Below are 14,468 nucleotides of genomic sequence, written 5' to 3'. Positions count from 1 at the left end.
GCCTAGGTCAACTTTTTGGAACTGAACACCCTCTATATATAAATATATAAATTTTTCTTATGTTTTTATAAAAAAAAAAAAAAATAGTGCATTCATCAGCAAAAACCAGCATAGCCAATTTTTTCAGTTTCATATAGAAAAACCAAAAAAAATTTAGGCTGTTAAATCTTTTTTCTCTAAAAGTCTCTAAAAATTACCGTTGCTTTTTGAGACTTTTTTTTTGTCAAGGCTGTTGCGCATTTTCTTCCATATAGATTTTGCTCATGCGTTATATGTAAGAAATTACGAAACACCCTTGACACAAAAAAAAAATCTCAAAAATCAACGGTCATTTTTAGAAGTTCAAGACTTGCATTATCGACGTATAAATAAAAAAAGTAATGAGTGGTCAAATGAAAATGCACAAGGATTGTTTTTTTTTTTTTGTATGAAATGTGGGCAGGGAAGAATGTTACTCATACGCCTTGTCAGCTTTCATTAGCCGCTTTTCGTATGAAAATTGTTAATTTTTTCATAAGATATACTATATATATTTTCAATATCTCGAAAACTTATTCATAGAAAAAGATTAGCTCGACTTTCGGAATCAATGAGCGATTCTACATACAAAATTGGATAAGGGCATCTGGCGAAAAGAACACAAATTTTTCATCCAGTCTTTTAAAAAGGCACTAATATGGCGTATTTATTAGTGTTTTCGTAGGAATCGAAAATTGGCAAATTTTGTATAGAAAAGTGATATAAAAATTCAAAATTTTCCATTCGTACGTTAACAAGAATACCCCTACCTATGATCATTGAAAAATAAAATCAATCTACCTCTGGCGCTTATTAGCAAATAATACCACCAGTCAATACTTATATAGTTATCTACAAATAAAAAAAACAACTCTGCGTTTATGCTTGCAATTTTATGTGAAAGTTTGTAAAGCGACTAAATAAAAGGTGAATTACAATGATCCCGTTTTTACTTTAACACTACGGAAAAGCTAAAAACATTCCACGTTTTGGCTTATTTCACTCCGCTCCAAGATTGTGAAATGGCAGCGCTCAAGTATGCAAATTGCAGACTTTCACCCACTTAATAAATAAGTACATATGTATTTCGCTACAGACAACTGTGCCAGTTGGTTACTATGGCCATATCTTGGTAATAATAACTAAACATTTTTCTCAGTGTAGCCCCTAGGCTCCCCTAGGCTTGGAGTATCCCTCGGCGGCACTGGGCACACCATTTATTTACACCCGAATTCATAAATAAGGAAGACTTTAAGTGATTTATAAGTCGAAAATTTTGTGTGAAAATTTCACTTTATAAAGCTCTTTAAATCTGTTTTTTTTTTATGATTTTTAGCAAAAATTTCATGCAAAATTTTATATTCTCTAATAGAACTGTTTTCTCCTCCCTATTCGATTTAAAATATAAATTTTATTAAACTTCGGAAGTTTAGTGTTCAATCACATTACATAAAGCCATAGACCACAATACACCATAATGCGAGTACAATAAATCTATAAAGCATTTTAAACCAATCATCAGTGTAGTTAATATTTTTATCTCTCGGTTGAATTAATTAATTACTTAATTCTGTCGAAAATTTTACATTTAACATGATTTGCATTATGCCAAAGGCCGTCACAAACTTTATCTTTAACCTAATGATAAAGATTTAATTAAAGTGTCTACCCACGGCTAAAATGGTGTGAACAAATACGTATTTTGTACTTTAGTTTCCATGTTAAACCTACGTAAATCTGGCTCGCTTTGCAAACAAAGTAGTATTTCACCTAAACAAATTCAATTTAGGCACTTAAGTGATTACTCAACAGGTTTGTATTCCAACTAATATTTTTGCTGTTGTTGTTCGCATTTAAACTAGTCAACTACCTTGCGAATATTTTCATTAAAAACAGATTTCAAAGACAAGAAAATATGTGAAGTACGAATATGTGTAGACGTAAATATGGGTATACATACATTCACGCCCTCTTTGATAGCAACTGACAGGTAGGTGTTAGTGAATTAAATAGCGCCAGGAGAATCTTTTGGCCAATGTGGCGTATAAATTTACTTACACATATGTATTCGAGTGTGTATGTGCGCTTATTAATATACTGGTAGTTACCCAGCCAGCAGAGAAACATACATTTTGCAGACAGTGCGGTCTCGTAAAATTTTCCGTGCCCGGAAACGGAAAGAAAACGACTACAATTATCTTTCATTTATTTACGTATAAAAAAATCTCAAAAAAAAAAAATAACAACGCAGGTTTTCGTATCTGGAAACGAATAGAAAACGACAACAATTATCATTTATTTTCGTATCCGGAAGGCATTTGTAAAATGGTATTGAACAAAAAATTCAACCATACAAATTTCAAAAAAACAGCCAAAAACGTATCCGTGAAAGGAACATATCGAGTCCTAACAGCCAAAACAACGTGAGCGAAATTTATCTCAAAATTTTCTTTTTGATGCATCTAGATGCTCTAGGAATATTTCTGCATCAAAAAGAAAATTTTGAAAAAAACGTCGTTTCCATTTTAAGATTTTTTGCTGGCTGGGTTATTCGTTGAATATGTGTAATCTACATCTTGAGGAATTCATTATTGCGCTCAAGGTTCTCTTCAACATCATATAAGCGCACTTACATTTATGTATGTACCTATATTTACTTGTCCTTCATGCGTACGCTTGTGTGCTAAAGTACGCTGAAGACGACAGCCATTTACAAGCCAACGTTTGCCACTTTTTATTCATTTACATATACATTTGCGCTAATAAACACCCTGCAGGAAATGTATCTAACTATAAACTAACTTTAAATTGATTAGGAAGGAGCTAAAAGTCACTATTATCTGTATATTTTCTTTGACGAAAGCTAACTATATTTCTATGGCGATGGCCGCGAAATAGTCAAGGGTGGTTACCTCCGCATTTGATGTAACTAACTTGTTAGTTAACTACTTTTGGACATAAAATATCAATAGGAAAAACAAAATATTTTATTTTTTTTATTTTTATTTATTTACTTAATTTATTTGATTACATTTCATATTTGTTTACATATTCTGCTGTAAGTGGTCCCCTATTCAAACTCCGGTAGACATACCTTCAAAAGGATAATATGAAATTTCGATCTTCCTTTTATTTGTCCTCAATTCGAAAAAGGAATTTGCCAACTAGTTCCAAGTTAGCTTTTTGTAGCTAACTACAAGTTATATATTTTATAGAACTCGCGCAGATAAGCTAACTACAAGTGGGTTATTTTTTATCAATTGATAATTGGTTTTAAATCAGACAAAATACGTGGCCAGTTCCTTTTGGCATTAAAGATTGTTTTAAACTTGTTATGAAATTTCACTTTATGGTGTTATGAAATTTCACTTTATGGTGTATGCACGCGCACACATTTCAATCCCATACACTAACATATAGTATAACTGATTAGTTATAGTATAACTGATAAGTGATTTTTTTTTTTAATTCAACTAATTGAAAGACTACTTTGTAATAAATGCAGTTTGCAAATGTTTCAAATTTTGATACTCTTTTTACTCAAAAAAACAATTTGTGTCTTGGAAGTATGAAAAAGCATCTGTGAAGTACAGAACGCAAGCGTACTCAATTCACTCGTATTTAAATCGACATCGCTATGTTAAACAAAAGAGTTCGCTGTAGTTAAAAAAGTGAGAATTTCAATTAGTTATCATTGAAAATAAAGTAGTTTATAAATTACTTTCAAATTAATTAAATTTCCTGCAGGGTGCATATTGCCACATAGATACATATCTATTTAGTATGCATATATAAATATGTGTCCGCAACACCGTTTCGAGTCGTCTACTTGTTGCATGCCAAATTTATTCTGATTCTGGAAATTGGATGCCTTGCCAAGTTGTCAAAGTGTCGCCCAGAGAATCGTTATGTCGCTGAGCTGGTGATTTTGCTCGTTAGTCGTTAGTTAGTTGGCAACAAGTGGCAAAAAGGTAATTGACTTCCAGTGTGTGGGATGCAAGTGGATTTTAATTAGTTTGTCAGTTACTGTGAATTCAAGTGTGCGTATGTATATTTGTAGGATGGTTAGTCTGTGTAGCTGAATATTTTTTTCAACTTGTGTTGTGTGGTGGTTTAAGGATGCATGTACACACTACTTTATTTAAGTGTATAGGCAGATTTGGGGAAAGATTTGGTGGGGACTTCAAATTAGCCAGTTTTAAGTTGCTTGCTCATGCGTTGTTTATTGATGTTAACTTAGCTTTATTTCGATATCACAGAGAATATCATACACATGGCGGCCGCTATAGAGGAGCGGTTAGAGGTTTGTATTTCCACTTTGTAGAACCTGGGTTCGATTACTGGTGAGTGCAACTTCTTAGTTAGAAAAAGTTTTTTTTTCTAAAAGCGGTCGTCCCTCGACATTAAATTTTCATTATGCATTCTACCGTTTTCTCACTTTTATTTATTTTAAGTAATCCTTATAGCCCGTTGCCATCATTATTATTATCGATGAACAATGATTTTATTTTTCATTATTAATAACACGAAGTAAGTGACTAAATGAAGACAGTGGTGCACGCGTATAATCGGTTTTTATTCTTTTTCACTAAATACATATTTTTCAATTTAATAAAAAAAATATTTTGTTGTACAGTGTTAATACATAAAGAAATGGAATAACTTTTAAAAATGATATGATATTTCGCTTTTGGATGTGCCTACAGCATATTTAGAGGAAAAACTAAGGGTTTCGGCCAAATGGAAAATTGTGAACGCTTTTTTTAATCTCATTTAATAGACTAGTTTAACTCTGCAAATATTTTATAGCCTGCTGTAGTAATATATTTTATATATTTGTTGCTTAAAATTAATTAATTTTCCTTTTTTTTTAATTGCAGACTAAACTGGAATAACGAAGGAAATTTCAAAATTCAATAATGGGTAATTAACTTTTTGGAATTTATTCGTATTTACTCGTATTGGTTTCAAAAGTATTATTATCGTGTATAATTAAAAAAGGTTGTAAAGGACTAGGGACCCTGTTACACTTAGGTCTCTTTTTATGCGGCTTTTTTATGCGGATTTGAATTTATGTGGGTTTTCAAATATTTATTTCGCAGTAGCGATTTTGCTTTTTTGAAAGTTTTTATTACTTTTCTTTCAATGTGCTTCTTTTTTGACAATGCTTCTGATAAATAATTTGTCTTTGTATTCTTACATAAGTAATGTATTTATTGTGGTATTTAATTTTTTTTTTTGTTAAAATAGATACAATTTTATTTATTCCATTAATGTTCAGTTTTACATGGAATAATAAGTGTTGAAGTGAAGAAATAAATAGTTTTTTTTTTTAGCTTAATAATGCCTCACTGGATTTTTTATGCGGTTTTTGAAAATGCTGGAACGCATCCCCTGTTTTTGTATGAAAGTAAAGAACTTTTTTATGCGGATTTTTTTTTTATTCGGTTTTCTGAGGAACGCATGTACCGCATAAAAAGAGACCTAAGTGTACTATGCTTTCTTAGTAAATTGTTTGAGTAGGCGCAACGAAGTTCTCGAAAAAGCCTTGTTCACCGTTCTGCAAAACAGAGGCGAATCATACGGGTGGCGCAAAGGCCCCGAACTCAAATGACCCTCAAACTTGGTGGCTAGAAATCAATGAATATTTCTATTTGTTAAAAAATTATATGAAATCACTTTGATTCCCTATCGCCGAACGACAAAATCGAAAACACCTCTTCGTGTGTAGAAATACATAAACCCAGCCAACCCGCGCAATCCGCAAGGCTCCGAATATATATGGAAAAACTGTGATTTAAGAACTCCTTGAATGATTGAAAAGGACTCCTTAAATCATGCGAAGATCACCTCGATGGGGTGTTTTGGAAGTACTCCGTTAATAGACCGTGTCTCAGAATGCTCCTAATTTTATTTATATCTAATTAATAAATATTCCAATTTTTTCTTCGGTTCTTTTTATTGGAAAGAAAGCTAAATTAAAGAAAATGACTTAACATATTATTCAGTACAAAAAACAAATCAAAACGGAAAAATAATGAAATAAATAAATAAATGTATTTTATATTTTTTTCTGGTTCTTAACAACTTTACGCTTTCCAATAAATTTTTTATTAAATGCACCTGAAAAGTTCTATTACTGTGGACTGACTTCTTCTGCTGTTGTTTCTATTATTCAAATAAATAGACAAAAATAGTATAATTTTCATACATACATTCACACCACATTTCAACATCAATTTGTATGTATTCCCCGAGGCTAAAAAACTCAATTTGTATAATTTTCCGTTTATTCTTCACTAGGTCCCCTTAAGCGCCTTTGACTGCTTAATAAAATCAATTTTCACATTTATACGACAGAGGTTCAGCTTCTTATGCTTTTCCACTTGCTGTTAAATGAAATAAAGTGTAAAACTTCACAACTTTGCTCCACAAACTTGGGTTAATTGCCAATACGAATTTGTTCAACACGTTTCTGCTATACCTAATTCGCATTCGTTGGTAATGCTCCCAAGTGTAAACGCTCCCATGTGTCGTGCATTTACCCAAAACATCTAACTATATTATTGATGAATTCCCATAGATGCTCTCAAAAAATTTGTTAATAAGCCATCGGGTAAAAAGTAATGAAGTCAACAAAAAAAATAATATAGAAATTAAAGGTTTGAAACAGTTTCATAGCAATCGGGAAATAATTTCTTACATACTTAATAAATTGTATACTCTTCTACGCACAAAATGATGAAATGATGTGGGAGAAGGCATTGATGTATATATAAAGTGTTGTGTAGATGAATGTAAGCAAAGATAGCAAAAATAGATTCATGCCCACTACGCTGTCCAATAGTTGTAAATTCCTGTTGTTGTTGTTGTTGTTGTTGTTGTTGGAGGCAATAAATTGCAGCACGTTTCTGTTGAAAGTTAATTCACTGAAAGTGCTGTGACTTTGCTAACTCAATAGGAAAATTGAAGCAGATGAAGATGTTGGTAGCCTGTATTAGTGAAGCAAAGAGCATAAATACATACAGCGTTTGCTGACAGAGAATAGCACAAATTGTTGGTAGTAGATTATTTTCACTGTAGATGTTTATAATACGTATGTAGTTTGTACATTTATTTGTATGTAAGTTTTGTTTTAGGTATGAACAGTTGGGCGTATCACGTTTTCAACAACAAAAGAAAAAAAAGATGTTGGCTTTGTTTCTTGTTGCTAATCTTGAAAACTTCTTAATAGGATTATAGATCTAAAAAGAATTTAAAGATTTTTGTGCGAAAAATGCATTATATGTCAAGAGAAACTAAATGTAAAATAGATCCTGTTAAAGTATGCTGTACGCCTTCTAATTCATATAGGCTCTAATTTTTTGATCCTAAAACTTTAAAACACTAACAGCTACTAAGAGTGGGACAAGATCAATAATTAATATTTCATATATGTACTTATCGCGGCCGCTGTTGTGTAGTGGTTAGTAGTGCGCGCTAGCACTCCGTAGGGCCTAGGTTCAAGCCCGGTTCAACCCGACATAAAAAAAAATGAATTATTAAGACAAAAATAATTTTAAAATGAAATAGGTTCCTTCAAGCTAATGCAATAAAAAAACATTTCTCTTTTTGAAATATTATCATCTAACAACAGAAATTAAGCTAAATTAAAAAATATAGAAATAAATATGTTTCTTAATGCTAAGGGAAATAAAAAATATCGTTTTAAGGAATAAAATCATTAAGTTAAATTTAAAAAAGAAAAATAAAATAAGTTTCTAAAAATTAAATGAATATAAAAAATTTACATACATATATCAATTTTTTCTTTTTAAACAATAAACTTCAATAGTTAAAAGAAAATTAAGTTAAAAAGAAGCAAATTTACTTATGAAAAGTAAAAATAACAGAATAGAAACTATTTTTCTTTTCAAAATAATAAAATTTAAAAATAAAATTAAATTACAAAAAGCATTAAGTCCCTAAAAACAAAACGACATTACAAGCAAAACTTTTCTTTTTAAAACAATAAAATCTAAAAATTTAAGTAAATAAGGAAGAAGTTAATATATTTCTAAAAATTAAACGCACATAAAAAATATGTTTTGTGTTTTAAAACAATAAAACCATACAACTAAATTAAAAATAAGAAAATATAACAAGTTTGCAAACAAATTTTTTTAATGTCAAAAATTCATCTCTTAAAAAACTTTCGTGAATGTTTCAGAATCTTTTCAGATTATAGTTTAGCTAAAAATTTTAATGTTTTTTTTTAATTCAAAAATTCTGAAATTTGTTTTATTTTTACATAGCCCGGAATATCACATTTACAATGATACTAGAAATCCATAATGGGTTTTGAGATATTCGGAAAATAAACTTGGAAAATCTGGCAAACTATGTAATATAACTTTCGACACAATTTTTTTTTTATTTTTTTCCTTTGCAAGAACTTTGATATATGATAAAAGAAAACAATAGTTCTGACCAAACTGCATCCAAATCAAAGAAAAAATCTTGAAACCAACCATTGGTCGATTTGACATCGACCCATATACTTTTTTACCTTAAATATTCGCCTCAGTTTCTTATATTTTCATCGCTTTTCACCGTCTCTGTATCGGCCCAAGCATATTCTTAGGTTTGTATAAGTTTCAACATGATTCCATGGATGAGCTCGAAAATTCTTTAAATATCTTTTCAATGCCAACTCTGCTGGTACATTCTCTATTTCCTCTTCACGCTAAGAGCCTGCATTACTATAGGTATAGGTCATATACATATGTGTGTATGTATATAAAAATGTGCTTATCCACCTGTATTTATGCAGAAAATGCAACAAAATATCAAGTACCGAGACATCATTCCAAACATTTCAATACAATTTAAACGAGTGCACGTACACTCAGAGTTTTATAGGGAGGTATGTATGTGAAAGTGTTGCTCTTCGTTGCAACTCATGCAACATTAAAGCTTTCTCTATACCTCTGCTGCTACCCGTACATTACTTTAACGCTCCATCGCCTGTCACTACGTAATATGAATAAATAAACTGCTGTGTTGTGCTGGGTAATCGCTTTATACAATAATATTTGCACGCATAAGCACATTCATATAAATATATGTACATAAGGGTGGCACAAAAATACATAGGAAAATCAACTTTTTTGATTTTTCCTGCTGCCACCCCCTAGAACTGAAGAATATCAAAAATAAGGAGACACGTATTTTTCTATTTTGAAATCGGTTAATATTTACCCGTGCCGCCGGGGCATTGAAGTTTCCTACGTATTTTACATGGGGAAATTTTTTTTTTGTAGAATTGCTATAGAACCATTAAAAATAAATATTCTTTGATCGAATAAGACTATTTCCCTTAAGAAGCCTTCAAAAAATAACACTATGATGCTTATTTAACTTAAAATTTTTTCTAAGTGTGTTTTAATAACCTATAATCCTGTCTGTTATATACAAAAATAGTTTTTTTTATGTTTCTGTAACCACACCACACATAAACAGCTCAATGGATGTGTTAATTTTTATCTTTTCATTCTACTCAATTATTTCTGTGAGTACATGGTAAACAGTTTTAAAAATAGGGTTGCCAGAAATTTGAAAATTTGAAATTATTTAACGGCTCAGTAAAATAATTAAGTCTCTTCGTCAAAACTAAAAGCCTTTTAAGAGATTTAAAAACATTTTTGTAAGGGGTTACCACCTTCTAAAAAATACAATAACGGTCATTAAAAATTTTAGCTTATTTAATACAACAATATCGATATCAAATGGAAGGTTTATGCACGCCCAGCAAAGGTTTTTGAAAATACATACTTTAACTAACATATATTTTTGGATGGGTGGCAACCATATTTGCAATTATTTTAGTCCACAGCTTATGCGTACACCTTTCAGGTGATACCCATATTGTTAAATAAGCTTACATTTTTAATAATGATTTATCTATTTTTTTAAGAAAGATGGCAACACCGTTCAAAAATATTTTTAAATATCTTCAAACGCTTTTATTTTTGATGAAGAGACTTAAATGTTTTATTGATCTTTAAATAATTTTAAATTTTCAAATATCTGGCAACCCCATTTTTAATATTTTTTATGACAAACCTAGATACAGAAAACATCGAGTAGAATGGTTATGAAAACATAAAAGAACTAAAAATTGTTGAATATAAAAGAACTAATTTCTGTACATAACTGATAGGATTAACGGTTATTCAAACACACTTAGTAAAATTTGTAAGTTAAATAACCATCATAGTGGTATTTTGTGAAGACTTCTGCCGATCAAAAAATATTTATTTTTAACAATTTTATAGCAATTCTACGAAAAAATGTATTTTCTCCATGTAAACTATATGGGAAATCACAAATCCCTGGCGACACGGGTAAATATTAACCGATTTCAAATTAAAAAAAAAAAAATACATGTCCCCTTATTTTTGATAATCTTCAGATCTGTGGGTGGCTGGAGGAAAAAGATTTTGAGCCACCCTAATGTACATATGTATATACGCCTTGTAGTCCTCTGTTGCATTCACGTCGGAAATTTATGTTTATGCACGGAAGGTAGCATCGATCCATTAGTTTTACTATACTTGCGCTCCTCCATCCCTCGATTATTGCTCCGCACTCGTCGAGTCGACTCATCTGTATGCACCTCCAATCTCTTTCGCCGTCGTCTCTCTCTCTTGGCATATTTCAAATATTTGTGATTTATTTATTTACATTATCATTGATGGCTCAGTGGTACTTTCGCGCATTTGCCGCCTGCATCAGGACTTGTGCTGCTCCTCCAAGAATTTACATATATACGCACGACTGCGGCTGCCTTGCTGCCTGCAAGCCAATTTAATTTGATGCCATTGCAGCGCTCTATGCTTAGCTCAGAATGCGATGTTCAGTTGCTATATAAGTATGAGTACTACATATACCACATAGTGAATACACTGAAGCTTAGTAAAATCGTATATTCATACTCATTAACGAATGTATATACATACTCTATATATCTATTAATTTGTGTTTATATTGATTATTATGATTGTGCGGTTTTCCAGCTAATAAAATAAACTGTTGGTAAATGTTTGCGAATTGAATATTGGCAATCAAATATTGAGTTACCCTCGCTATACAGATTTGACTTATAAGAGCTTTGGCTTTGGTTGAAGCGCGTGCCGAGTTGCATTTGTTGTAAAATATGCTCATTAAATAAAAGAGCTTGTTACTGAGCGCTTTGCATTCTTTGAATACTCTGTATGATATTAAAATTTTGTTTTCTGTGGAACTGATGAAATTAAGTGCAAACAATGTTTCTTCATGCGCACCCAGCGGCCGGTTTTCGTTAAAATAAATTGTAGATTATTCTTTGTACCCGAAAATTGCCAGAAAAGCCTTTTGATGGTATAAATATTTGCAGGCAATTCAATTCGAATTGTTTTAAATGCTGCGACCAGCAGCTTCAGTTAATACTGGCCGAATTTTTGGCTTGAAAAAATAAAAATATCCCTATACAAATCCGTTGTGTATTCAACTTGACTCGCTGGTTGTATGTTTAGGATCAAAGTTCAGCGAATTTTACTCACCGGCGTACATGAGCTGTTGTAAATATTTGCCTAAGCGTAGGCATGAAAATATGCCAACAATTGACATTAAATTCCTAGGAGAAAATTTGACGGAAGCAATAAATCTAAAAAAGTACGAATTTTACGCCTACGTACGTAGAAATTTAAGTACATGACTTTGTATGCGCCCGTGGGTGTATAAAATGCTACAGGTGTCTGCAGGGTAATGGTTGATTGCTTACCAGCCGAATGCTTCAAGCAGAAACTCACAAAACCTAATCAATTGGAAATTTATTGGCATTTTGCGAAAAAAATTTCATGCCAGATGTTTTAAGCACAAGGGGCTTAAATCGCTTCAACTATTATGCAGGATTACGTTATCTTTCATTTCAAATTTTCCTCTTTGCCCTTTTTCAGATACATTCCGTATGCGACGTTCCTCGTTTTCACGCTTCGGCTCGGGGGGCAAGCAAGAGCCCCTCATTGTGGTCGAAGAATCCCAATTGGTGGAAGAGGATGATCGCGACAGCTCAGAGACCCCATCGAACAAAGCCAGCTTGGATATTGATTCGCCCGTAAATCCGTATTTGCTTTCACCATGGCGTGACCCCCGTGAAGGCCGTAAACATTCACTGCCCTCACAGCAGGTCACCGAGGGCATCACAGCAAGTCAAGTGCGCCGCCTGTCCGAGCGCGGCGGTGAAGGTTCTGGTCCCTCGCCCAAAGAGGCGGCCTTCCTCGCCACGCTCTCACAGGCGCCAGCACCATCCGGACGACGTCATTCCGTTGTAACAATCTCCAAAGTGCCAACCACCTTATTTGGTCGCTCACGCCGTGAATCGGTTGCCGCATATCCCACCGGAAGCAGGTGAGTTGGGGAAGGGGGTTGCTTGTTTGTTGTGCTGTGCTCTAAAGTCACTATACTCTAACTATTCAACCTTTTTTCCATCTCACCAGTCGTGTGCTGAACTCGCGCCGCGAAAGCAAAACCTCAACCGGTCCACCATCCACAGATCCCATTGGCAGCATTCACAATCTACAATTGGACATAATGGATGACATTGTGCAGTCGCGTAAGGCGCGCATGAAACTCTGGAATACCAGCAGCGAGAAGGTGTGCGAGGTACAAACCCTAGACGAAGTTGGCAGTGGCACGCCGCAACGCTACACAAATCGTCGCTACTCGGAATGCGTGTCGGGTGGCACCTCACCAGCGCCGAATATGCGACGCGCCTCCGAACATCCAGCCATCATCTCGCCATGTATCCTACAACCGGGCAGCAATCGTTCGTCGGTAAAACGCAAGAAGAGCGGTGGCTTGTTGAGCACATCAATCTTTAGCGCGCTCACCTCGTCAGCCATTGAGATTAACAAATGCGAGGATGCAGTACCGAGAGTAGTGTTGCCGTCTACCACTAGTGCCAGTGGCAGTGCCACCGGCGCCACCGCCAAAACTAAACCAGCCAGTAGCGGCCTGATGCCATCTGCCGCCGCTTCAGCAACCAGCAGCTCAGCATCGAATCTGCTCGATCCCAATGCTGGGCGTTCTACACGCTCCAACAGCTTCGATGTTTCCATACTCAATAATGCCAAACAGTTGGTGAGCAACGCACAAGACAATAGCTCTGCAGCGCTTTCCGGTTGGTTCGAGAAACGCCATCAGCCCATGGAGCGCAAGAAGAGCATACGCAGCAAAAGCACCGCCATGGCACTCTCCGAAGACATGTTAAAACGCTTGCAGGCGAAAGATGTTCTACGCGAAAGCAAGCCGAAATTGGTGCCACGCAGCAAGCAGAAAAGTTGGACGGACACTACCAAGGGCACTATTGTCGATGCGACTGTAATTGGTTCGGCAATTGAGGGTTTTCTGCGCAAAGGCTCCACCTCGGGGCCGTCGGGCAGTTCGGGTAGTACACCGAAAAGTAGTAGCACAAAATCGGGTGGTGGTCTCTTGTCGAAGGAATCGGCTAAACGTGGCGGCCGCAGCGCGCAAAGTCAGGCAACAAATGCAGTACGTTCGACGCTCAATTGGTTTGGCAAGACGGATGAGGACGATTCGAAGGATACCTGCGAAGCGTCGCTATGCTCAACGTTAAAAGATTTGTTCGTTAAATAATTGGCAGTGCGTCGGCTGTTCAAGTAAGTGGGCGTTAACGAGTGGTAAGTTTTTAAACTTAAGTGTGATATTTCGGAAAAGTGTGCAACGTTTGATGATACCTAGCTGGAGAGAGTAAGAAATATGTATTTATAAGGATTTTCTAACAAAAGTATCTATTTTATTCTGATTGATTTTGTATAAAATATAAACAGACATTTAGAGTCTGAAGTACCTTCTGGTTCCTGTTTATACAGAAATACTACATAACTACTTAAGTATGTACAGATTTAAAGTGCTTGCACATATCGAATATTCAATCGCAAACCTAACATAAAAATAGTCTTTAGAACTTGTAATTACTTAGATCGACTAAGGTGGTTGCAAAAAAAAACTAAGTTAAATTATTTGGCTAAAAGTTATGTGTTAGTTACTAGATATGTGTTCCTTGTGATAAACAATTATGTATAGAAAAATACATACCTACTTATAAATATTGAATATTCTATTACACACAGTGGCGGTCAAAAGTGGATGAATGGTGTTTCGTATTTAATGTTTACAATGTTTTTCAAACTAAAATTTTGTTGATATTTTTTTTTTTTTTAATATGGTTCATGCTTTAACAAAAACCATATTAATCACACTTTCAAACTTTATGCAGAATTTAGCAAAATTCCACAAATTTTTATCTAAAATTCGAGCTTTTTGACCAGAATTTTTTTAATTTTTTGGGTGTGCAGTTAACAGGTTTATAAAATTTTAGTAAAATTAGTGCAAGTTTTGAGCCGCTA

The 14,468-nt window shown here is 33.9% G+C and overlaps 1 protein-coding gene across 1 annotated transcript in view; it reads left to right on the top strand.

The window, feature by feature from the left end:
- The window catches only part of LOC118733333 (pneumococcal serine-rich repeat protein), a 296,036-nt gene extending 281,782 nt beyond the window's left edge, over nt 1-14,254 (top strand). The window contains exons 4-6 of the mRNA XM_036462688.1: nt 4,899-4,941; nt 11,997-12,447; nt 12,537-14,254. Coding sequence (XP_036318581.1) covers nt 4,938-4,941; nt 11,997-12,447; nt 12,537-13,695 — 1,614 coding nt within the window. The 5' untranslated portion in view covers nt 4,899-4,937 and the 3' untranslated portion in view covers nt 13,696-14,254. The remainder of the gene's footprint in view (nt 1-4,898; nt 4,942-11,996; nt 12,448-12,536) is intronic.
- Nucleotides 14,255-14,468: the final 214 nt, after the last annotated feature.

The sequence above is a fragment of the Rhagoletis pomonella genome, unplaced genomic scaffold (assembly GCF_013731165.1).
Source record: "Rhagoletis pomonella isolate Grant_MI unplaced genomic scaffold, Rhpom_1.0 Rhpom_scaffold_00002, whole genome shotgun sequence".
In the NCBI taxonomy this organism is placed as follows: Eukaryota; Metazoa; Arthropoda; class Insecta; order Diptera; family Tephritidae; genus Rhagoletis; species Rhagoletis pomonella.
The sequence above is the reverse complement of the archived record's forward strand: the minus strand, read 5'-3'. Positions and strand labels throughout refer to the sequence as shown.